This window comes from Podarcis liolepis (assembly GCF_965112155.1).
Source record: "Podarcis liolepis genome assembly, chromosome: 14".
NCBI lineage: Eukaryota > Metazoa > Chordata > Lepidosauria > Squamata > Lacertidae > Podarcis > Podarcis liolepis.
Window position 1 is genome coordinate 1,852,040 of NC_139569.1, and position 23,260 is coordinate 1,875,299.

The 23,260-nt window shown below is 54.3% G+C and overlaps 2 protein-coding genes across 2 annotated transcripts in view; one reads left to right on the forward strand and one right to left on the reverse strand.

Moving 5' to 3' along the window:
• The window catches only part of VASN (vasorin), a 28,040-nt gene extending 23,138 nt beyond the window's left edge, over positions 1-4,902 (forward strand). Inside the window, exon 2 of the mRNA XM_083474740.1 lies at positions 2,391-4,902. Within this exon, the coding sequence (XP_083330866.1) occupies positions 2,401-4,371 (1,971 nt within the window). The 5' untranslated portion in view covers positions 2,391-2,400 and the 3' untranslated portion in view covers positions 4,372-4,902. The remainder of the gene's footprint in view (positions 1-2,390) is intronic.
• The window catches only part of LOC310693055 (coronin-7-like), a 118,487-nt gene that overhangs the window by 64,411 nt on the left and 30,816 nt on the right, over positions 1-23,260 (reverse strand). Inside the window, exon 10 of the mRNA XM_083474699.1 lies at positions 22,338-22,420. Within this exon, the coding sequence (XP_083330825.1) occupies positions 22,338-22,420 (83 nt within the window). The remainder of the gene's footprint in view (positions 1-22,337; positions 22,421-23,260) is intronic.

Genomic DNA, 23,260 nt, shown 5'->3' on the forward strand with positions numbered 1-23,260 from the left:
GGTCAGGGGTCCCTTTACCTTTACCTAGTAGTAGGAGGAGTAGTAGTAAAAATTTATTCCAGCCCTACCCATCTTGCAACAAAATATTAAAAATACAATAAAGTATCAAACTTTAAAAACTTCCTTAAACAGGGCTGCCTTCAGATGTCTTCTAAAAGTCAGAGAGTTGTTTATTTCCTTGATATCTGATGGGAGGGCGTTCCACAGGGTGGGTGCCACCACCAAGAAGGCCCTCTGCCTTGTTCCCTGCAACTTCGCTTCTCACAGTGAGGGAACTGCCAGAAGGCTCTCAGAGCTGGACCTCAGTGTCCAGGCAGATTGATGGGGGTGGAGAAGCTCCTTGCCATTTGGATTCATGGGATTGGGTCCAGAGCAGCAGAAAACAAGCTTCCGCCATCTTGCAGGGGGCAGCCCTTCGGACGTCTCTCCCACCCCCTCTTCCCTTTTCCAGCCTTGGATGCAGTTTGGGTAGTAAAAATTCCCCGTATGTGGAGCCCTGAAGATGCCTCTGCCGGACTGAGACCCCGGGGACTTCCTCCTGAATCCTCCTGCCCAGAGCCAAACGCAGCTGGGGGGCTGGCAGGGCAAGGGCTCCCCCCTCCCCGGGCTATGGGATGTCCAGTTTGCTGCACCAGCTGCAGAGCAGCCCTGGGGGGCAGGCAGGAGACGCAGCGCAGAAGGAGGCTGGGTGGGGCTCCCTTGACTCTGCCAGATGGCTCTACCTCACTTGCCTGACTCAAGCAATAGACATTTGGGGGCAGGGGCAGCCAAGGTTCGACGCAGGGGCGGCAATCTGGGGCAGGCACACACACCCTTCAGCAGCTTCAGAGAGAGCTGCAGTGCGACGACTGCATGGGGCTGTGTGCCTTTATCCGTAAGAGGAAGGACGCCTGCTTGGCATGTAGAATGTCCCAGGCAGGGCTGAGAAAAGCTGCCCCCTATTCCCTCCCTGATGAGCCTGGCAGAGGCGCCACATGCCAGGGGTGGGCGGAAGTGGGGAAGAGTAACAGATGCGGGTCTTTGAGCTGCTGGTCTGTTTTCATTTTCCTCCCTCTTCGTTTTGCAAGCTGACTCCCTGGTGCAACAGCCTCCAGAGCTGTGGCAAGAGCCGTAATGATGGCCTGTCCTTTCCAACAGGGGGTTAAAAAATATAGTTTGCAAATCCACCTCGTGCCAGAGTTTCTGATTCTGGTTTTGCCCAATTATCGCAAAATATAAGCTTTGTCGTTTCTGGCATGCCCAAACCGCAGACTTCATTCGAACCATAATTAAGCTTTCGATTAGGTTTGCCCCAGTAATGGCTTTTGACTTCCAAAAAAATCCTCTATAAGCAATCTCCACTACTGGATATCAACAAACAACTGGGAAGGAGAATCCATAAAAATTCTCTTAAGAATTGTTTAACTAGTGGTGTCGGCACCGACTCGTGTTAATCTCGGGGTTGTGGGTTCGAACCCCACGTTGGGCCAAAGATTCCTGCATTGCAGGGGGCTGGACTAGATGACCTTCGTGGTCCCTTCTGACTCTACAATCCTGAGATCCCCTGATTCCCCTGTGACCCCTGGGTGTCCAAAAAGCAGGAAGTTAGGCAGCACCAGGTGTCACCTGAGGACGAGGGGGGGCAGGACGACTGGCCAAGGAGAGGTGGAACCCCCCTTGCCCAGGTGTAGATTTTATGATGGAATCCACACCCCCATGTTGCACGAGACTGAGCCCATAGACCTGGGGTCCCCAAACTAAGGCCCACAGGCCGGATAAGGCCCGAGGGACTCATTTATGCGACCCCGCTGCCACTGCCCGCTCTTACCGGCTTCACTGCGCGGCTGCCCACTTCTGGGTCAGAGGAGCACCAGAATTAGCTTGTGCATATGCTCAAGCGTTATTTCCGGTGCACAATCGGGTCGGAGGAGGCCCGCGCACAAGCTATTTCCAGTGCTCCTCCGACCCGGAAGTGTGCCGGAAATACCGTGCGCATGCATATGGGCACGAGCTCCTCTGCCCTCCGGCCTGCCGCGCAATCGGCGCTGGAGACACCGGCCCAAGGCGCGATAAGTTTGCTGACCCCTGCCATAGACAAATAACCTCCCAGTTCCTAAGGAACAGTAAAGGCAGAGGGTAAGAATTGTACACTATTGCTTTGAGTGGCGGGGGGGGGGGTGTCTTACCAGAAACATGCACCTGCGCCTGCCTTGTAGGAACTACCGCAATCCACTCCAGCACTAAACCCTCACCATGCCTCCTTCCCCGGGAACAAGCCCAGTCGGGCTCTGCCAGCAGAACCCAACTGGGCTGCGAACCAGATTTCCAGAAGGGCAGGAACTTGGGTGGGGTCTTGCAGCAGAACGGTCAGAAGTCCCACTGTCCAACCTGTCTCTCTCTTTCCCCCGCAGGAGCTGCGCCATGAGGCAGCTGGCGCTCTGGGCGCTGCTGGTCCTCCCCGCTGGGATCCTGTCCCGGGGCTGCCCCTCCGAATGCCAGTGCAGCCAGCCCCAGACGGTCTTCTGCATTTCCCGGAGGAGCCACGCCGTCCCGCAGGGCCTCCCCCCGGACACGGCCAACCTGTACGTCTTTGAGAACGGCATCCGGTCCCTGGGCGAAGACAGTTTCGCGGGGCTGCCGGCCCTCCAGCTGCTAGACCTGTCCCAGAACCTCATCGCCAGCCTCCCAAAGAACGTCTTCCGCCCGCTGGCCGGCCTCCGCAACCTGGACCTCTCCTCCAACCAGCTGCGGGAGGTCACCAACGAGAGCTTCCACGGCCTGCGCCTTCTTGAGCGGCTCTACCTGGAGCACAACCACCTGCAGCACATCCACCCAGCCGCCTTCGACTCGCTGGAGAACCTCCTGGAGCTGAAGTTGCAGGACAACCGGCTGCAGACACTGCCGCCCCTCCAGCTGCCCGCCCTGCTCCTCCTGGACGTCAGCCGGAACAAGGTGACCGCCCTCGACCCGGGCGCCTTCCGCGTCCCCAACCTCGAGTCGCTGAAGATCGCTGGCCTGGGCCTGGGCGAGGTGGAGGAGGAGCTGCTGCGGAGCATGGCCGCCCTGCACGAGCTGGACGTTTCCGACAACCTGCTGCCCGCGGTGCCCTCGGCTCTGCAGCTCCTGCGCGGACTCACCAAGCTCAGCCTAGCCGGCAACGCACAGATCTCGCACCTGCGCCCCGAGGACTTCCGCGAACTGCGCAACCTGCAGGAGCTGGACATCAGCAACCTGAACCTTAGCAGCCTCCCGGGGGGGTTCCTCGCCTCCTTCCCCCGGCTGCGGGCCGTGGCGGCTGCTGCCAACCCCTTCAACTGCGTCTGCCCAATGAGCTGGTTCGTCAGCTGGGCCGCCAGTGGCAAAACTCTGCTACGGAGGCCCGAGGAGACTCGCTGCCACTTCCCACCCAGGAACGCTGGCCGGCTGCTCCAGAGCCTGGAATACGCAGACTTCGGCTGCCCGGCCACCACCACCACCAGCAGCGTGGGCACACAGAAGACCGCCGGCCCAGATGTGGCCGAACCTGCGCCCAGCCGCCCGGGTGCACCCAGCACAGCCAGCCCCATGGAACCGACGTCGGCCACCTCGCCCACCACGCAGGAAGGCCTGCCCAGCGCGGAGCCTCGCCTCTGCCCACCAGGCACCTGCCTCAACGGGGGCATGTGCCAGCTGGATGCCCGGAACCACCTGGAGTGCGCCTGCCCTGTGGGCTTCACCGGCCCCTACTGCGAGACTAGGGCCCGGGCGACAGCCGTGCCCACTGCTGCCTGGGTACCCGCCCCTCCCGAGCGGCTGGCCATCAAGCACGTGGGGGGCACCTCGCTGAAGGTGGACCTGCAGAACGAGGCCTGGTCGTCCTTGGAGCTGAAAGGGATTCGCCTGACCTATTGGAGTCTCTCCGGGCCAGACAAGCGCCCTGTCACCCTCCGCCTGCCGGCCTCTCTGCCCGAGTACACCGTGCGAGGCCTGGCGCCCAACTCCTCCTACCACATCTGCGTGGGGCCGCTGGGGGCCAAGGCGTACGAGGACGACCTGTGTGTGGAGGCCCGCACATTGCACCTGACTCACCAGCAGCATGCGCCCGTCACCCAGGGTAAAGGCACCAGCCTGGCGCTTGTGGTGGTGCCCGCCGTGGCTTCCGCGGTGCTGCTTGCTGCTGCCGTGGCCGCCGCTTCCTACTACGTGCGCCGGAGGAGGAGGAGGAGGAGACAGGCGCACGCCGCCTCTGGAGCTGCCAGCCCGCTGGAGCTGGAGGGGGTGAAGGAGAACGGGGACCTGGGGGGCCATGGCCAGAAAGTGGCCCCCAATGGCCTGGAGTACGAGGTGCCGCTCATGCAGCCGCAGACAGCCGGCCGCCCTGCACCCAGGACCCTGCGGCCTTCCTACTTCTAGAGCCAAAGAAGGAGCCGAGCGAAGCTGGCAGCCGGGGGCGAAAAATCAGGTCCCAGCCTGCCTGGGGGGTTGCCTCGTAGCAACACGGAAGTCCCCTAAGGCGTTCCGAGCACAGCATCCCCAGGGGTGGACCCCATGCCGTCGGACTAGGCGGCCGCTTAGCCGTGGCCGCCCCAGGGATGCCCGGAGCATGGCCAGGGGCCGCGGAGCAAGGCAAGAGGGCTCCATGTTCTGGCAACGAAGGATCCTTTTGCTGAGCCGAGGACAAGCAGATGAAGGAAAGACCAGCAGCCCCTTCTGCTGGAGGGGGCCTTGAAGTCGGGGTGGGGGGAGGGGGCACGAGACGGAGCTCTCTGGGGGAGCTTATCGGGAAACAAAGCTTTATGGACGCTTAGAGAATATTTATAAGACAGGATTATGTCCCATTTCTTCTGGGAACAACTCTCTTTTCTAACACGGACGGAGCCTTTTTTGTAAAAACCGGGCTGTGTAAGCGTTTTTGTACAAAAAATAAAAAAAATTAAAAGGAAAGAGGTGTTTCTGGAGTGTGATGAGTGGGTAGAGGGGGGGGCTCGAGGGTTGTGTGTGGCTGGGGTGGGGTCCTCGCCCCCTGCCATAAGGGACGGTGGCCGTAAGGGGGAGGTGGGGGTCTTGCACTTGGGGAGGGTGGGTGGGAGGCTAAGGACCCCCCCCCTGCACTCAGGGACAGGGGCGAAGACCACTCACACATGAACTTCCCACACAGCGAGGGAGGACCCCCCCCTCCAAGACGGAGAGACTTATACTGTGTCCAAGGTGCTTTAGTTAAGATTCCTGCTTTGGGGGGGGCACAGCTAGATGACTCTTGGGAGTCCCTTGCAACTCTTAAGACCTGGTGATTCTCATACCCTCCAAGTGTCCCGGTTTTCCAGGGACACTCCCGGAATTACAGAAGCTGTCCTGGTTCATGATTAAATCCCAGAATCTCATGGTTTCCCTTTTTTCCTTTCCTCCACATCTCAGAGAACAATTAAAAGTGGAGAGAGAGAGAGAGAGAGAGGAGAGAGGAGAGGTCCTGTTTCTGCTGAAAATAAAATCCCTGCACCAAATGAAGGAAATGGTGAAGCTGCCATAGAGAGCCCTTCCTGTAATTTTGAAGAAAAAAGCCACCAAACCACTTGAAATTCTTTCGTTGCAATGCTTCCGCAGCCAGCCATTTCTTAGGAAAAGCAGCGAGTGCTGATCCCTTTATTGTAAATAGAGTGTCACACTGTCTACTCAGAAGCAAATCCCACTGTAGTCCATGGAGCTTACTCCCAGGTAACTGGGTCAAGACTGGGCAGCCTGCAGTCTGAAATAGGATTTCCACGGGCTGCAATAGGATTTGCTCTCTGGTATGTTCCTGATCAATCTCACAATTTCCACTTAGTATTTATTATTATTACTGTTATTATTATTCTCCAGCTTTTTCCCTGATGGGGACTCACGGCAGCTTACAGCTAAAATTCTATCTCCATTTATTTGTGGAAGGTGCACACAATTCCTTTCCCCACACATTTTTCCTTTACAACAATCCTGTGAGGCAGAGAGGTTGCCATTGGCTGGAGGTGACCAATGTCAATCAGCAGATGACGTCTGTCTGTGCCGCAAGATCAAACATTGAAGGAGCTTCCTGATGGGAGAATGGGAGAACAGGACGTCCCTATTTTATCAGAGAAATGTTGGCGGGTATGGATTCTATCTAGTTCAATACTGTCTACACGGGCTGGCAGCAATGGCTCTGGTGTCAGGCAGGGCACATTCCCAGCAGCCAATGCCTGGAGACTGAACTTGAGGCCTTCTGCTCTGCCATGGAGCCACAGGCTGTTCCCCTCCGGACGCTGCGAGGACCGATCTGCCGAAGGGGAGCCAGCGGTTTCTGCTGGTCCCTTCCAGAAATCCTTGAGGATGCTCAGAAGGAGATGCTGAGCTCAAGAGGGAGCCTTCCTGTTTCAACACCTTGCCGGAGTCTCTAGGGCAGGGGCCAGTAAACTTTTTCAGCAGGGGGCCGGTCCACTGTCCCTCAGACCTTGTGGGGGGCCGGACTACATTAAAAAAATGAATGAATTCCTCTGCCCCACAAATAACTCAGAGATGCATTTTAAATAAAAGGACACATTCTACTCATGTAAAAACACGCTGATTCCCAGACCGTCCATGGGCCAGATTTAGAGGGTGATTGGGCCGGATTTGGCCCCCGGGCCTTACTTTTGCCTACCCATCCTCTAGTGCAGTGTTTCCCAACCTTGGGCCTCCAGCTGTTTTTGAACTACAATTCCCATCATCCCTGACCACTGGTCTTGCTAGCTAGGGATGATGGGAGTTGTAGTCCTAAAACAGCTGGAGGCCCAAGGTTGGGAAACACTGCTCTAGTGGTTCTCAACCTGTGGGTCCCCAGATGTTGTTGGACTACAACTCCCATCATCCCTGAGCTCTGACCTTGCTAGCTAGGGGTGCTGGGAGTTGTAGTTCAACAACATCTGGGGACCCACAGGTTGAGAAAGGCTGCTCTAGGGCAAGGCTGGGAAGGACCCCCACCCCAGAGACTCGGGGCAGCTGCTTCCAGTCAGAACAGGCACTACTGGGAAGCCAACCTCCCTTCCCCCACAGGCCTGATACAGCAACTGGAGCGGGTACGGCTGCCTGCCTGTGCCCACATGGGGAGAGCAAGGTGTGCCAAAACGCCTCGGTTTCTTTTCCGCCAGAGCCAAGCCCAGGTCCTGTTGACACAGCTGCCTCCCATTCCAGACTCCTCTCGCTGGCCAAGAGTCCAGGGCGGCTTCCCTCTCCCCACCCGCGGCCGGCTGCGCATGGACCGGGCGAGCGCCACATGGATCTGATTAGACGGAGGGGCTTTCCGAGGCTGGATTGCACGGCCGCGGCCCCACCTAGCAGGAACGCAGCTCTTTCCCTGTGGCTGGGGGGGGGGGCAGGGGGCACAGCGGATGCTCAAGGTGGGAGGCGGGACTTTCCAAACCTCTTGGTTCCAGGCACAGCCTGGGGGTGCTAAGCACTGGGCAGGGGCGTCTTAATGTGCAAATTATGCCTCTGCCACGCTCTTGTTAAGAGGACCAGCTGTGCCACTGGGGCATCAGTTCAATGTATTTTGCTGCCTGAGGCAGAGCAGAAAACAACATCCCCACCCCTGTCAAGCAGCAGAGTTGTGAATTATGTGCCCTGTTCTGGTCGCCAAACGGACAGGGAAGAGCCGGGAAAGGTTCACAATACAATCAAGGGGATGATGTGAGGAAAGGATGCGGCGTTGGGGGGGGGGTTGGTTTAGAGAAAAGGGGAGCAAAAGGCAAAATCATGCCTGGCACAGGAAAAGTGGACAGAGGAAAGTTTTTCTCCCTCTCTCATATCACTCAAACTCGTGGACATCCAGTGTTGGACAGATAAAAGCATTGGGAGGCAAACTAAGGGCCGGGGCCTGGATCCGGCCCAATCACAATCTAAATCTGGCCTGTGGACGGTCCAAGAATCAGCATGTTTTTACATGAGTAGAATGTGTCCTTTTATTTAAAATGCATCTCTGGGTTATTTGTGGGGCAGAGGAATTTGTTCATTTCTCCCCCCAAAATATAGCCCCCCACAAGGTCTGAGGGAATGTGGACCAGCCCCCTGCTGGAAAAGTTTGCTGAAAAGGAAATCCTTCACGCAGCACCAACTGAAGAACTCCCTGCCCCAGGAGACGGTGGTGACCACCACGTCAAATTCAGGATCAGTCAAATTCCTGGAGGAGAAGGAAAGGGCTATCTATGGCTCCCAGCCAGGGTGGCTCTGCTTTGCCTCCACCCTCAGAGGCAGCGATGCTCCTGAATCCCAGTCGCTGGAAACCCCAGGAGATGGGGCTCTTGTGTTCGAATCCTGCTCGTGGGTTTCCCAATGGAGGCCTCTAGTTAACCACTGTGAGAGCAGGATGCCAGAGAGGATGGGCTCCACCCAGCGGAGGAGGAAGTCCCACAGGCACACCTGGGGCGAAGTGCCCAGGGGCGGGGCGAACCACCCATAGGACTCCGCAGTGTCTGCCCACTGCCTCGCCCCCCCAGCTGTAGGGCGGCTGAGGCCCTGCTGTGTGCCCTGTCCCTATGGGCGCTGCGTGCTCCGTGCCATGCCGCCACCTGATGCCCACAGGGACAAGACGCGCTGCGTGGCACCCATAGGGATGCGGCGCACAGCAGGGCCTCAGTCACCCTACAGCTGTGGGGGGGGGGGCAACGGGCAGAGCCTGCAGGTGCCAAGACTAGTGCATGCTGCTGGCCCCACGGTGACGAGTGCAGCCCGCCATTTTGTCACCCCCCATCAGGGTGGCACCTGGGACGGCCCACACACCCCGCACCTCCCTTCCTACGCCCCCTGGCTAGCCTGATCCAGCCAGCTCTTATGTTCTTCCTTATTAATATTCTTATTATTATGACTCATCAGTTGTTGCCTAAGGAGGCCTCCAAGCAACTTACATTTAAAAACGTAAATATGTCATTAAAAAAGGGAAAAAAGCCATACACAACACTGACATTTTTACAATACACGCACCAGCTAACGGTAAAACATAATCGTCTCAGTCGCTCTAAGGCCCGGGAGGAAAGGCAGGCTTTATGCTGGGACCACATCAGTGGAGGCGCCCAGCAGCCCTCACTGAGAGAGCGTTGGACAGGTGGGGAGCTACCACCAAAAAGGCCCTGCTCTCTGCTGCCATCAGCCTCCGAGGAAGGGCTCCGTGGAGGGCCTCAGGGGTACCCAAAGCCAGCCAGGCTATTGCAGTGCCTGAGGCAGAAAACCTCATAAGCGCCTCTCCTTGGAAGAAATTGCAAGAAGAAAGGAAGAACTTTCTGACAGTAAGAGCTGTGGGAAGTGGTGGCCTCTCCTTCCTTGGAGGGTTTAAAGCAGAGGTTGGATGGCCGTCTCTCAGGGATGCTCTAGCTGAGATGCCTGCACTGCAGGGGGTTGGACTGGATGACCCTGGGGTCCCTCCCAACTATGATTCTAACACGAGAGGCGTTGCAAGCCCAGCTCCTGTTTCCCCAAAGCCACCGGCTGCTTTCCAGTGTGGGCCCTTTGCCCTGCCCCCCCTTGCAGACCAAAGTCTAGCAGGGTGCCCTCTCTGCTCCCAAAGGCAGCCCCCGCCCTGCCTGCCCTCACCTCTGGGCCTGGCACAAGGCGAAGGTTTCCTCGGTGTGGGGGGAGCCAGGAAGGGCTGGGGCTCGGTGGGCAGGCAGGCAGGCACTGCTCCCCGCGGGGTCTCGGTGACACGCTGAAAGGGCCCATTGTCGGCTTCCAAGCAGATTTTTCAAATTAGCTTCCCAAATTCCTGCGAAAAGTGCTGCTGAGCAAATATTTTCCTTAAGAGCCATGTGGATTTTCCGACCGCAACAGGGAGGGAGATAAAAGCGCTGCTGTTACCCAGTGAAGGGCGGTGGACAAGGAAGGAGGTGAAGGAAGAAGAAGAAGAAGAAGAAGAAGAAGAAGAAGAAGAAGAAGAAGAGGAGGAGGAGGAGGAGGAGGAGGAGGGGGAGATTTCTGGACAGACCTGCACCCTCACATTGCCAGGAGACTTTGCCGGCCAACTTGAGGCTGAATAACAGCCCTGAAGTGTTGACAAGGACTCCAGCCAATGGTCAGGGAGAAGGGTCAGATTTGGGAGTCCACCCGCAATATCTGTAGAGACTGCTTATCAAAATGCAATTTATATACTGCTCCCAAGAAGTCTGAGTGGTTTACATCATAACAAATCACTATATATATATATATATATATATATATATATATATATATATATAAAAAATGCAATTAAAATAAACCCACATTTTAAAACAGGGTGACACTTCTTATGCCCTCCTGCACGAGAAAATCCGGCAGGGAAAGCGCTGGGGGGACAGGGGGCTCAATCTGCAGCCCCCCCAAAGGACAAGACTTGGCAGCTTAGAATGACCCACAAGGCTCAGAGACATTGGGGGGCGATAAACCAGCCAGGCTCTCACATGAGAGGGAGGGAGGGAGCCTCCACACCCCCCCAACACACACACACGCTCCCCTGAGAGAGACCCGCAGAGCGAAAGACAGGGCAAAAACGGAAGCGGTGGCTACTGGTTCCAGGAGCCTGACTCTGCGCCAGGAAAAAGCTTCCTCAACCCCAAATGAAACCCAAATCCCACTTGATGTCAGAGCCAAAGGGGTGGGGGCGACTGCCGGGGCCTCTGAGCGCAGAGGCAACGGAGGAGATGGAGGCTGGGCTTCCGGAGGCGCCTGCCAAGCACCCCCCCCCCGACTAGGATCTCTGCACTCAGGGCAAGGAGCTGCCAGGCTCAGCCCCAAGTGCCTTGCCCCAGACGCTGAGCAGCCCCAGCAGCAAAGCAGCGGGTGCCAGGGTCCCCCAAGCAAAGGCACAGGCAGGCAGCCACTCTCCGGGGTTCAGCCAGGATTCCTGTCCCAGGAAACACCGAGGATCGAACCCAAGACCTTCTGCATGCAGGACAGGTGCACTGCTGCAGAACTACAGGGGTCCTCCCTGGTTTATTCCGCACTGCATCCTAACTCGCTTTTGGCACCGGCTGCCATTTATGCTGGGTATTCTTAGCAGCCACCAGGAGGAGCAGTCCTGGTGAAACAGTACTATCGCTGGAAGGGACCCTGGGGTCATCTAGTCCAACCCCCTTGCGATTCAGGAATATTCAGGTGTCCCATGCAGGGACCAAACCTGCAACCTTAGCGTTATCAGCACTGTGCCCTCGCCAACTGAGCTACATGATTCTCTCTCACTACCACAAACACGTTTCCTCTCAATCAGGGCCCTTCTGGGGGAGGGGGCTAGCAAAGTGTATGGATATTTGTCCCTTTTTAAAAAAGATATCTATTACATTTATATACCACCTTTTCTTCCAAGGCGCTCAAAGTGATTATCCTCCCTGCTTTTCACTCTCACAACAACCCTTCTTGGTCCTAGTTCAGCACTCTAACCACTAGGCCACACTGCTTCTATGGAGCCCACACATGCGGGCAGGGAAAGTGAGTTTCCCAAGCACGAAAGCTGCAACTGCACAGGGACCCCCCCCCCGGATATTATGGGGTGGCTGGTTGTGATGGTGACCCTCTTCTTCTTCTTCTTCTTTGACACAGCACCCCTCTCACACCCCTGAATCACATGCCTGCCTGAACCACCTTGTGAACTTTTAACATTTCTTTTTAAAGTAAAACCAAGTGTTTTCTTTCCAGTGTCCTTGGTGATCGTGCACCCCCCCCTCCCGAAACGCGTTGCCATGGTGCAGTTGAGTCTGGCCAGCACCGGTTGTTAAAAAGCAACATCTCTGAAGGATGGAGGTTCTGCAAACCTCTTATTTGCCTTCCTTTTATTTTTTGCAAGTCCTTCTGAACACACCCAGTCTCTGGTCTGTGGCAGGCAGCCGCCTCCCCTCTCTGTCCATTGCAAAGGAAGCGCTTAGCCCTCAAGCAGCAGACTTTGAGCAAATCTTGCTGCAACCTCCTCAACTCCACTTGCCCTCCTCTGTTTTTGGGGCAGGGCAGGCAACAGCCAGAAGTGGCTTTTCCAGCTTAGCCTAAATCAGATCCTTATCACCAGCCGGTCTGGCATCTGCACTAATAGCCTGCAGATGATTAACAGCACTTGCAATCAAAGGGGGCAAGGGGGGCAAGGAAATTCAAGAGGCCAGGGTTTAGTCCTGCTTGCCAGGACTGCAGGCACTCTGGGCACAAGGGCTGAGCGAGATCTGCTTTGCAACATTGCGATGTATCACCAGCTAAACATCGCAATATACTGATATATCACCATGTCTGAGATAAGGATGGAGCTATGGAGAGGAACTGGCTGGCTTCATGGTTTTTCCTGCATCGTGATTTTGACACAGCATGCACCCACACCCCCATGATTCACAGTATATTGCCTGGTCAGTAATAATAATAAAATTATTTTTATTATTAATACCCCACCCATCTGGCTAGGTTTCCTCAGCCACTCTGGGCAGCTTACAGCATATGTAAAACATAGTAAAATATCAAACATTTAAACTTCCCAATCCAGGGCTGCCTTCAGATGACTTCTAAAAGTTATGTAGTTTTGAATCTTGACATCTGAAGGAGGGCATTCTGAGGGAGAGCATTGTGAAACCGTTATCACAATATGCACTTCAAACCAGTTTTGGACGATATATCACCCAACTCTAACACACATCATGATTCACGATATATCGTTCAGTCAAAAACTATGGAACCAATATCACAATACAGTGGTACCTTGGTATGTGAATGGCTTGGCTCCCAAACAAATCGGCTTCCGAACGCCACAAACCCAGAAGTAAGTGTTCCAGTTTGCAAACGTTTTTTGTAAGCCAAACGTCCAACGCCGGCTTCCACAGCTTCTGACTTGAGTGCAGGAAGTTCCTGCAGCCAATCGGAAGCTGCACCTTGGTTTTCAAACAGTTTCGGGAGTCAAGTGGACTTCTGGAAGGGATTAAGTTTGAGAACCAAGGTACGACTGTATGGACTTCAAACCGGTTTTGGATGATATATCACCCAACTCAAACACACATCATGATTCGCAATATATTGTCAGGTCAAAAACTATGGAACCAATATCACAATGCAGTGGTACCTCTGGATGCGAACGGGATCCATTCCGGAGCCCCGTTCGCACCCTGAAGCGAACGCAACCCGCGTGTGTGTGGGTCGCAATTCGATGCTTCCGCGCATGCGTGTGACGGCATTTTGAGCGTCTGCACATGTGCGAGAGGCGAAACCCGTAAGTAACGCGCTCTGTTACTTCCGGGTCGCCGTGGAGCGCAACCCGAAAATGCTTAACCCAAAGCTACTTCAACCCGAGGTATGACTGTACCAGTTTTGGACAATATATCGCCCAGGCCTTAAAAAGGCTCCGTTGGGGCTGTAGAACTTTATGCAAGAAGAGGCGCCCTTTTCAGGGCAGGAGGCCTTATCGTGAAACAACACAAAGCAGTTGCTTCTGTCCACGGTGCCACATTACGGCTTCCCCTCTGCCATCGCTGTGTGCTGGGAAAGCAAGCGGAGCCCCAAGGGGGGCAACTGGGATTGTTGGCGTTTGGCACAAAAGCATCCGAGGCTGGTGGCGTCAAACCTCCTCCCGGCAACTCTCCTCAGCACCCCAAACCCCAAGCCCAAAATGTTGCTGGAGAGCTTGAGGGCATCAGCCGTTTCCCTTCTTGTGGCGGCCAGCCAAAGGAGCGATGTGTGCCCCTCCCCAGACCACGTCCTGGAAGCATTGGTGCCGCTTCCTGAGCTGCCCGGGGCTCAGTGGGGTGGGCCTGACCTCCCCACTGCTTGGCTAAGAAGCAGCTGCCAACCAGCTGGAAGCACTTAGCTGCCAAAGCCGCTACCTGATGCCGCGCTGATGCCCGTTAATTGCAGGAGGCCCCTCAAGGGCGAGGCCAATTCAAGGAGGACAAGGTGCCAGAGGATGCCCAGGGGGTACGGCAGCCGGAAATGGGGATCTCTGCATTCAGAGCACCGGATGAGACCCAGCGAGGGCCCCACTTGTGGGCACCAAGGAGGCAGCTGGCTGGCCCACGTGGAAGACAGCCAGGCACCTTTCCCCAACCCAAGCTGGCTCCTCAGGCATTTTGGACAGCAAGTCCCACCAGCCCCAAATAACAGCCTGGTGGGAGTTGTAGTATGACAGCTCCGGAAGGACTCAGGGAAGGGCTGTGGGGTCTCATGGAGAATCTCTCTCATCTCTAGGTAGGCCTGGGCAAAACTCCTCTCTGAGTCCCTCCTTCAAATACAGGACAGGGACCAGTTGTAATCTATCCCCCCGATGCACTGGTTTTCTCCATTTTCTTTGCATCGGCAGGCGGGAGCCATGGAGATATGAACCTCCACACACTCTCCCATCAAAGAGGGTTTTCTTCCCCACGGAGACCTCAAATAGGACACCAACATCATGGTTATTTATTTTTTGTTTGGGCTGGTGGTAAACTACAAAAAAAAAAAATGGAATTGAGAGTGGGGGAAAGCGATGCAGTTTGAAAAGAAATGAGGAAGCCTCTTGTTTTTAAGAACGAGCGGAATAGTTTTAAAAGCAATGGTTCAGAACAATACTGGCCAAGGGGACTCAGGCTGCTGTAATAAGGCTAGAGGCAGCCAAGGCAGCGTTGCTAAGAGAAGTCTGTCTGGATTGCAGCTGTGTTTGCGATAGCCAGCCTGGCTCTATAAAAACACAAAGGCGGGAAGTAAATATTCGGAATGAAGTGTTTTAATTCCCCCACCCACAAAATTCCCATCCCTGCACACACTGGAAACCCCCCAGAAATTTTAGATTTCCAGGTGAGCCCAAAGTCTCCAAGCCCCTTCACTGGAAGTTTATAAATGTGGCTGTTCCCTTCTGGCTATTACCAAGGCCCTTCCCCACTGCCAGTGTGGTGGGGGCCATTTCCAGCAAGACCCACCACACTGCCCCCCTGCTCCTGCCATCCCCTCTCCCTGAGGAACGCAGCACAGCACTCTGCACATTGGCAAGATGGAGGGTGGGCTGAGGAAGGAGACCGAGATGGTCCAGGGTCTGGGAGCCCAGCCTTGTGAGGAACAACGGAGAAAGTTGGGTTTGTTCAGCCTGGAGAAGAGGAGATGGAGAAAAGAGAGGGGAGCCACCTTCACATCCCGAAAGGGTTGTCACATGGAGAATGGAGCGAGCTTGTTTTCCCTCTGCTCCAGGGGTGAGGACCCCAAACCGATGGAAAGGAGGTTCTGACTAAACATCAGAAATAACTTTCTGGTGATCATGTGACAGCACAGGGAGCGCGGTGGGTTTGTAGGCGGGTTGCGAGCACGTGATCTGAAAGGGGGAATGCTGGCTTTTCCCGAACACACCGGGGTGTGTTTCCTCAGAGGTTGTCAAGATGGCGGCGAGGGCACTGGGACTTATGTGAGACAATACAATGTATGAAAATGAAGATGTGAAAGAAGCGATAAGGAGACTTCCTGAAGATGCACGTAATGAGAGATTATTTCGCATCAAGAGAGCGTTGGACTTGTCCATGAGGCAACAAATACTTCCGAAAGAACAGTGGGTAAAATATCAAGAGGACAAACATTATCTTGAGCCATATTTGAAAGAGAAGAGTGGGAAAAGAAATAGCTGCTGCTGCAATGCACTTCAGAAAAAATGTTTTCTTTTAAGTTTTAAATTATTTTGTTCAGGTAGGGGTCTACTGAGAAAATCTGGGTGTGGAGAAATCTCATGTAAATCTTTCCTCGCTTAATATTCATCCAACTAAAATAAACATTACCAAATCTAAAAAAAAGAAGAAAAAAAGAAAAAACTTTCTGATGGAAAGAGCTGTTGGACAGCGGACTGGACTTCCACAGATGATGGTCTCTCCCTCGTGCCATTTCAGATGAGACCAGGAGGCTTTTCAACAGAGGGTGGGGAGCCACCCGACAGGGATTCTCTGGTTGCCATTCCTGCATTTCCAGGGGTTGGGGTCCCTTCCAACTCTAGGAAGAGTCAAGGCCAGACCAGTGCTGTGCCCTGTTGTAAACCAAAATCTGCCCTCTTTCCCTTATGGGGTATCCAAGAGCCCATATATAGTCCTTACATAGGTTCCCTATTGGTAGAGAAAACAACAGAGGCCATCCAGAAAATATTGAGAAGCAAAGCAGCTAGTAAGCCTGATCTTTATTGATCTGTTGCAACAGGGTACTCCCCTCACACACAGGAGAGAGGAGGAACCCAGAACAATGGTGTGAAAGCTCTTATATAGACTTTTGAAATTGCCACCCTGTAGATCAAGACCACCCCCAGAAACATCATACATACATCACAGAAGGGGTGTAGCTCAAGACCACCACCCCCCAGAAACATCATACGTACATCACACAAAGGACGGTCTACAGCAGAAATCTGAGTGCTTTGTTTACCTCCTGTCTGCCAGGTTACCTGTTTAATGGTCACTTGGCTGGATTGCCTGAGGAGCCTGGCCAGTTTTTCATAATGATAAATACTTAGTTCCTGAGCCAAGTCAGGCTCACACCCTATTCATATCTTAAATGTGCCCTTAAGACAGGATTTGTGAGGAAAGAGACAATGGGGAGGTTTCCCACTCTGATGTTGCAGAGAAGTAATTGAGGTCAGTTTGGGAATCAAAAATGGTTTCAGGTCGGTCTTCCTGTGCTGATCTATGTACAGTGGTACCTTGGGTTAAGTACTTAATTCGTTCCAGAGGTCCGTACTTAACCTGAAACTGTTCTTAACCTGAAGCACCACTTTAGCTAATGGGGCCTCCCGCTGCTGCCACGCCGCCAGAGCATGATTTCTGTTCTCATCCTGAAGCAAAGTTCTTAACCTGAAGCACTATTTCTGGGTTAGCGGAGTCTGTAACCTGAAGTGTATGTAACCCAAGTTACCACTGTACGTGCTTGCTTGGTACATTTATGAACATTTAACATATATCTAAGACCTCAAAATTCCTATCACAGCCCTCCTTCCTCTCAACCCCTGCTCCAACCTATTCCTTGCAAACAGTCCCCTCCGTGTGCTGAGGCACCCCCAGAGCACGGTTGAGTCCAGGGCGTGCCAGGAGGAAGGGGGCCAGCAAAGCACTGCTGGGGAAGGACGCTCCCCAAAGCGAATGGCTCAGCCCTTCTTGCACAACTTGGCCATTTGCACCAGCTGTGGGCTGCTGCAACACACACACACACACACACACGTGCCCCTTCATGAGCAGCCTCCCCACCTGCCCTTGGCCCCTCTTGCAACCACAGCCAGCCCCCCTCCCCCAGCATCTGCTACTAATTAACCAAAAGGAAGGGAAACTGGCTCCCTATTTGCTTCGGTCCACGAGGCAGGGCTCTCTGCTCTCTGCTCTCTGCTTGCCCATCAGGCTTTCAAAATCCATCTCAGATGAGATCAGGAGGAAAGCTTGCGGAGGCTTCCAGAGCGGACCCCCGCCCTTGCCCGGAAGCAGTGATGCAGCCCAGGACTGCCCCCTGTACTCTGCCTCCCCCAGCCCTGAGAGAGGCTCCTGTCTGTCTGGAGGACAAAGCACGTCTGCACTGGGACCCCTCAGCCAGGGCCCGGTCACCACACAGGCCAGGACCCTTTGCTGCTGCCCCACACGGGCCGATGAGCATGGAGGGACGGGGCCCTGCGCACTCCTGCACCACACCAGCTGCTTCAGCAGTTTCGCTGACCCCCAGCAGCCGCGGAGCACGGAAGCACAGAATGAAAGGCTTTCAGCCCCACAGTTTGCTCTGCAAACAGCCCCCAGAGGACTCAAGGGCCATTCATGCGATGTGCTTGGCAAGACGGAGGATGGGAGGGGGCTTTGGAACAGAGCTTGGCAACAAGGGGGGGGGCGAGGCAGAGAGAGAAAGAGGCAGCAGAGAGAGAAAGAGGCAGGAGAGAGAGGGGGGGGCATTTGTCTTCAGAGCCAGGGCAACCATTCTGCAGACATCCCCAAGCCTCATGTAAGAACCTAGTAAGACCCTACTGGATCAGTCCCAGGGCCCATCTGGTCTGTCATCCTGTTCTCACAGGCGCTAACCAGATGCTGCAAGCAGGATCCCAGGACAAGATCCCTCTTCTCCGCTCCTGCAGTTTCCAGCAACTGGGATTCAGAAGCACTGGTGCCTCTGCAGCAGGAAACCCCCCCCCCAATCATTCAGTTTGTACAAACTTCACACACACACAACATACACTACGCTTCTGTTATAAATTCATAGAAAAACAACCATACATCGGATTTGCACTGTTCCACTTTTATTTTACTCCATGAAGGAAGGACTACAAAATGAGGAAGGTTTGATACAGGGCAGTCATAGTCCCTTGCGCATTCCAGCACATCCACAGGAGCCCTGCCCAGTTCCTATGCCAACCCTGATGGTCCTAGACAGAAGACCATCAAGGTCACAAAAGAACTTGCATATAGGAGTGGATTCAGCATGGTCTGGAACAAAGGACAATAATCAGCTCTTCCCTCTGGGGGCAGGAAACTGCAAACTCCCCTTTGTCACCTGGAAAGTACTCATGCGGAAGGGGAAACCAGCCAGGTGACAAGATATTCAGGTTACCTCCACAACTCCTCCCTCAACCCCTCCTTTCTGTGATGTATGCATGATGTCTCTGGGGGTGGGCTTGATCTACAGGATGGGAATTTCAAAAGTCTTTATAAGACCTTGCACACCATTTTTCCTGGGTCCTTCTTCTCTCCTGCAAGTGAGGGGAGCACCCTGTTGCAACAGTTCAATAAAGGCCAAGCCTACAGGCTGCTGTTTTGCTCCAAGTTATCCTGGTTGGTGTCTTTGTTTTTGTCCAAGGGAGCCCTCAGATTTTTCCGTTAACACCTCCGACAGTTGGAAGCAGAGCTGAGCCATCGATAGCCTTCTCCTCCTCCTCCTCCTCCTCCTCCTCCATGAATTGGTCTAATCATCTTCTACAACAGGCCCAGGCAAACTCGGCCCTCCAGATGTTTTGGGACTACAACTCCCATCATCCCTGACCAATGGTCCTGTTAGCTAGGGATGATGGGAGTTGTAGTTCCAAAACAGCTAGAGGGCTGAGTTTGACTTGTGCCTGTTCTAAAACCATCCAGGTTGGTGGACACCCTTGCCTCCTGGGGGGGGCGTGTTTGAGTTCCACAGTTTAACTCTGCGCTGCATCAAGGACTTCCCTCCCGGAGCTTTGTCAAAGCAATAAGGGGCATTTGAGGGCTCGGTGTGGGTGCTTCCACACATGATACGATGCTGACGGAGCTGGGGACCTAAACATTTAGAGGGCACCTGGTTGGCAAAGGCTGGGCTAGCCACACTGCCACCGTGGCTCTCACTAGCCCAGCGCCAGGTGGAAGGGAGTTCCACAGTTTAATCCTGCCCTGTGTGACAAAGGACTTTCCTTCGCCTGCCCTGAATCTTCCCACATTCAGCTTCTTCGAATATCCACGACTTCCAGAGTTAGGAGAAAAATCGTTCTCCACCTGCTTTCTCCATTTCACGAATAATTCATGACATAATTCCATCATGTCACCTCTTACTTTCTTTTCTTCCGGCCCCCCCAGCACAGCAGGAGGAGGGCAAAGGAGGCCCTTTTTGGGCACAAGGAGCTCCAGGTTGGGAGGGAGGGGGCACCCCAGTAATTTGCCCAGGGAGACAGCAGAGCTCAGCCCACCTTCCAGCACTGCAAGCGGGGGCATAGCTAGCTGCTCTGGCACCTGGTGCGGCGGGTATGGGGTGAGCCGACCAGGGGGGCGGCGCAGCGAAAGGCCCACAGAGTCTGCCTGGTGGACACAAGCCCCACGCTGGTGTTTTGGGCGGCGCTGAGCCCTGAGCCACCACATCACTCTCAGGAGAGACTAACAACAACAACAACAATTTATTATTTGTACCCCGCCCATCTGGCTGGGTTTCCCCAGCCACTCTGGGTGGCTTCCAACAAAAATTAAAAATAAATTAAAGTGTCACACATTAAAAACTTCCCTGAACAGGGCTGCCTTCAGATGTCTTCTAACTGTTAGGTAGTTGTTTATTGCCTTGACATCTGGTGGGAGGGCGTTCCACAAGGTGGGTGCCACCACCGAGAAGGCCCTCTGCCTGGTTCCCTGTAACTTGGCTTCTCACAGGGAGGAACCACCAGAAGGCCCTCGGAGCTGGACCTCAGCATCCTGGCAGAACGATGGGGGTGGAGACTCAGGCACGCTGCAGGCCATGACCCGCGATAAGTGCCGCCCCCCACGGTGTGGCATTTTGTCACCCCCTCGAGGGCGACACCTGGGGCAACCCACCCCCCCCACACTGCCCTTCCTATGCCCCTGACTGCAGGAACAGTAGCAGCAGCTAACCCAGGGTCTGTGGTTGCCCAGAAACAGGGCAAATTGGTCCCCCCCCCCCTTAGGGGCTCACTGCTGATCACTTTCCCTTTCCAACAGAAAGAGTGTGTGTGTGTGTGTGTGTGTGTGTGTGTGTTGATCCAAATTTTGCATATCACAAGTCCAACCAAGCAGCCCAAAGCCCTCTAATCGACTCTTCTCGTTTCCAAGAGCTTGAAGGAATGGAATCTGGACGCGGAACAATACGCCTGCTGGATCGTGTTGCTTGCTCAGGAAAAGCCCCCCCCCCCCTTGCGCAGAGGAGGCGGAAAGCAGCGCAGGAGCAACAGGGCTCCTCGTCGCCCCCCCCCCAAGTCCCTCATCTCCTCTCCCGCTCCCCTCCTTATCAGGCTGGGTCCCAATGATACACGGGGGTCACCTTCTAACCCCGACGCAGCAAGGCAGGCCGATAAGAGAGGCTCACAGCAGCCGCCAACCACATTCCTCCCCCCGCGGTGGTGGTGGAGATAGAGTCCCCCAGCCAAAACAAGCCAGCCGCCTGGAATCAATTTACTCCCTCGCTCAGGGCTGCTTGCGAGGAGGAAGAAAGGAGCAGCAGCCGCCCACCTTGGCAGGAGCCTCGCAGGCCCTGCTGCAGCCAGGAAGGGGGGGTCTGTGCGGAGAGGGGCTCTCTCTGCCTCTCTCGCCAAAGGAGGCCTCCTGCAGCACCCCCAAGAAGCTGCAAGTCCACACGGACTGACTCATTTGCCCAGAGAGAGTGGGAGAAAAGAGGGTGGAGGCGATTCTGACTCTCCGCAGGCGACCAGCCACCCCAGAGACGCGTGGAAAGATTGCAGAAGGCCGGAGCGTTATTCAAAGTGGGGAGGGGGAGACACCCCACCTCCTGATTTCCTGCCGGGCATCGTGCGCAGACAGCGCTCATTCATTCATTCGTTTGTTTGTTCGTTCTTTCCCAATATTTATATACCACCTAATGGCAAAAGTCCTGTGGGTGGTTCGCAAGTAAAAGATCGAAAGCCATAAAATACTCTAGGAAACTAAACTCTTGCACAGAATAAAACCCACAAGCAGAGGAGGGCGTCAGTACAACAAACGCAAAAAGCAGTGGGGGGGAATTCTGCCGAAAAATGCCTTCATCCGGCACCTAAAAGAGGTCATTGGGCAGGTGCTAGGCAGACATCCCTGGGGGTGCCAACACTGGAAAGGCCCTTCTCTGGAGTAGCCAGCCTCATGCATTTCATATCCAGAGGCAACATGCCTGGCCTGGCCTGGGGTCAGTGGCAAGTGCTGAAACTGGAGAGACCCGCAGGGTTGGCCCCCTTCTATCCCAGGAAAAGGCCGCCAACAGATGCATTCGCCCAACATGCAGGGACAAAGCAACCTCAAAGAGTCCCGTGGGTTGTTGGGTTCAAAGCCTAGAATGCTCTGACGGGTTAAAGCCAGAGGTTCCCAAATTCTTTTGGGCCACCGCCCCCTTGGCTCCTCTGCCCCGTAAAAAGCCTTATTCAGAACGGCAGTTTGCACAACCCACAAAGGAAGATAGCAGCACAATCAAATTCAGAACAGGAACAGCCGATTGCACGTTTATTCCAAATCCAGTTGAGACAATTTAGTTTGATGAGTTCAACAAAATGGGTGGACGTGATTGAGGGGCACCAACTATTGGAAATCTGATGAGCATTTACTGTATTTTTCGCTCTATAAGACGCACTTTCCCCCTCCTAAAAAGTAAGGGGAAAGGTGTATGCGTCTTATGGAGCGAATGCAGGCTGCGCAGCTTTCGCTGAAGCCAGGAGAGCAAGAGGGATCGATCCCTCTTGCTCTCCTGGCTTCTCTTCTCTGGAGAGCCGCTGCGCAGAGAGGGAGAGAACATGTTTTTCCTTGTTCTCTTCCTCTAAAACTAGGTGCGTCTTATGGTCAGGTGCGTCTTATAGAGCGAAAAATACGGTATTTGCACTGCCACTTCCTCCCTGGAGGGGTCATATTGACACTTAGAGTTAGCACTGGCTTAAGCGCACCCCTGTTCTGCCTCCAAGGCTAAACAACAACCCCCCTCACCCCCATAGTGGCAACTCCAGCCAAACAGCACCCCAAAAGTCACGCCCGTTCCCAGCCCCCCGCCTGCCCCCTCCATCTCACTGGTCTTACCTGGGAGATGCATCTAGGGTGATGGAGGCCAGAGAGTTGTCGAATCTCCGCGTGTCCCAAAGCCTGACTTCGCGCTCCCGCACCTGGAAAACAGGCAGGATGCTGGTCTCTGGCAACCGAAAACTCCCCACTTGGCTCCTTGCTAAGTGGCGATTCCTGCATTGCCGGGGGTCAGGCTGGATGACCCTCGGGTCCCTTTACAGTTCTATGAAAGCTAACAAGAAAGAGGCAGCTCCTCCCCCCAGGGGTTGGCTTCCTCCAGATCTTCTGGCCCACAACGCCCGGCCAGCGCTGCCCTGTAGACCGAAACATCTGGAGGGTACCAAATTTGGGGAGATTGGCCTTTGGCTTCATTTCAATTGGCTGTGCTGACCAAGAGGCTAGTCCTCAGGCCCTGTGTGTCAGCTCTGCGCCAGAACCGCCAGGTAGAGCACGCATCTCGGTTCCTGTCTGCTCCAAGCCCACAAAGCAGAGTCTTTGCTCCCTCCTCAGCTCATTAGCCAGCACTAATTTTCCTCTTTGTGATTTCCTAAAGGTGGGAGAGGTCAAATAAATAAATAAATAAATAATATAATAAATTATTTATACCCCACCCATCTGGCTGGGTTTCCCCAGCCACTCTGGGAGGCTTCCAACAAAATATTAAAACTCAAGTGGGGGAATGATGGAAAGCTAAGCCTAGAAACACAAACCCGAAAATTACCCATGGAAAAATAAAGGGAAATCAGCTATGAAAAATATTGGGGGGGGGGGGGAATTCAATCAAAATCAAACTATCAAAAGAGCTCTGTTGTGTGTTTAATAATAATAATAATAATAATAATAATAATAATAATAATAATAATTCATTATTTGTTTCCCCAGCCACTCTGGGCAGCTTCCAAGGAAGATTAAAAAATACATTAAAATATCAACTATTCTGG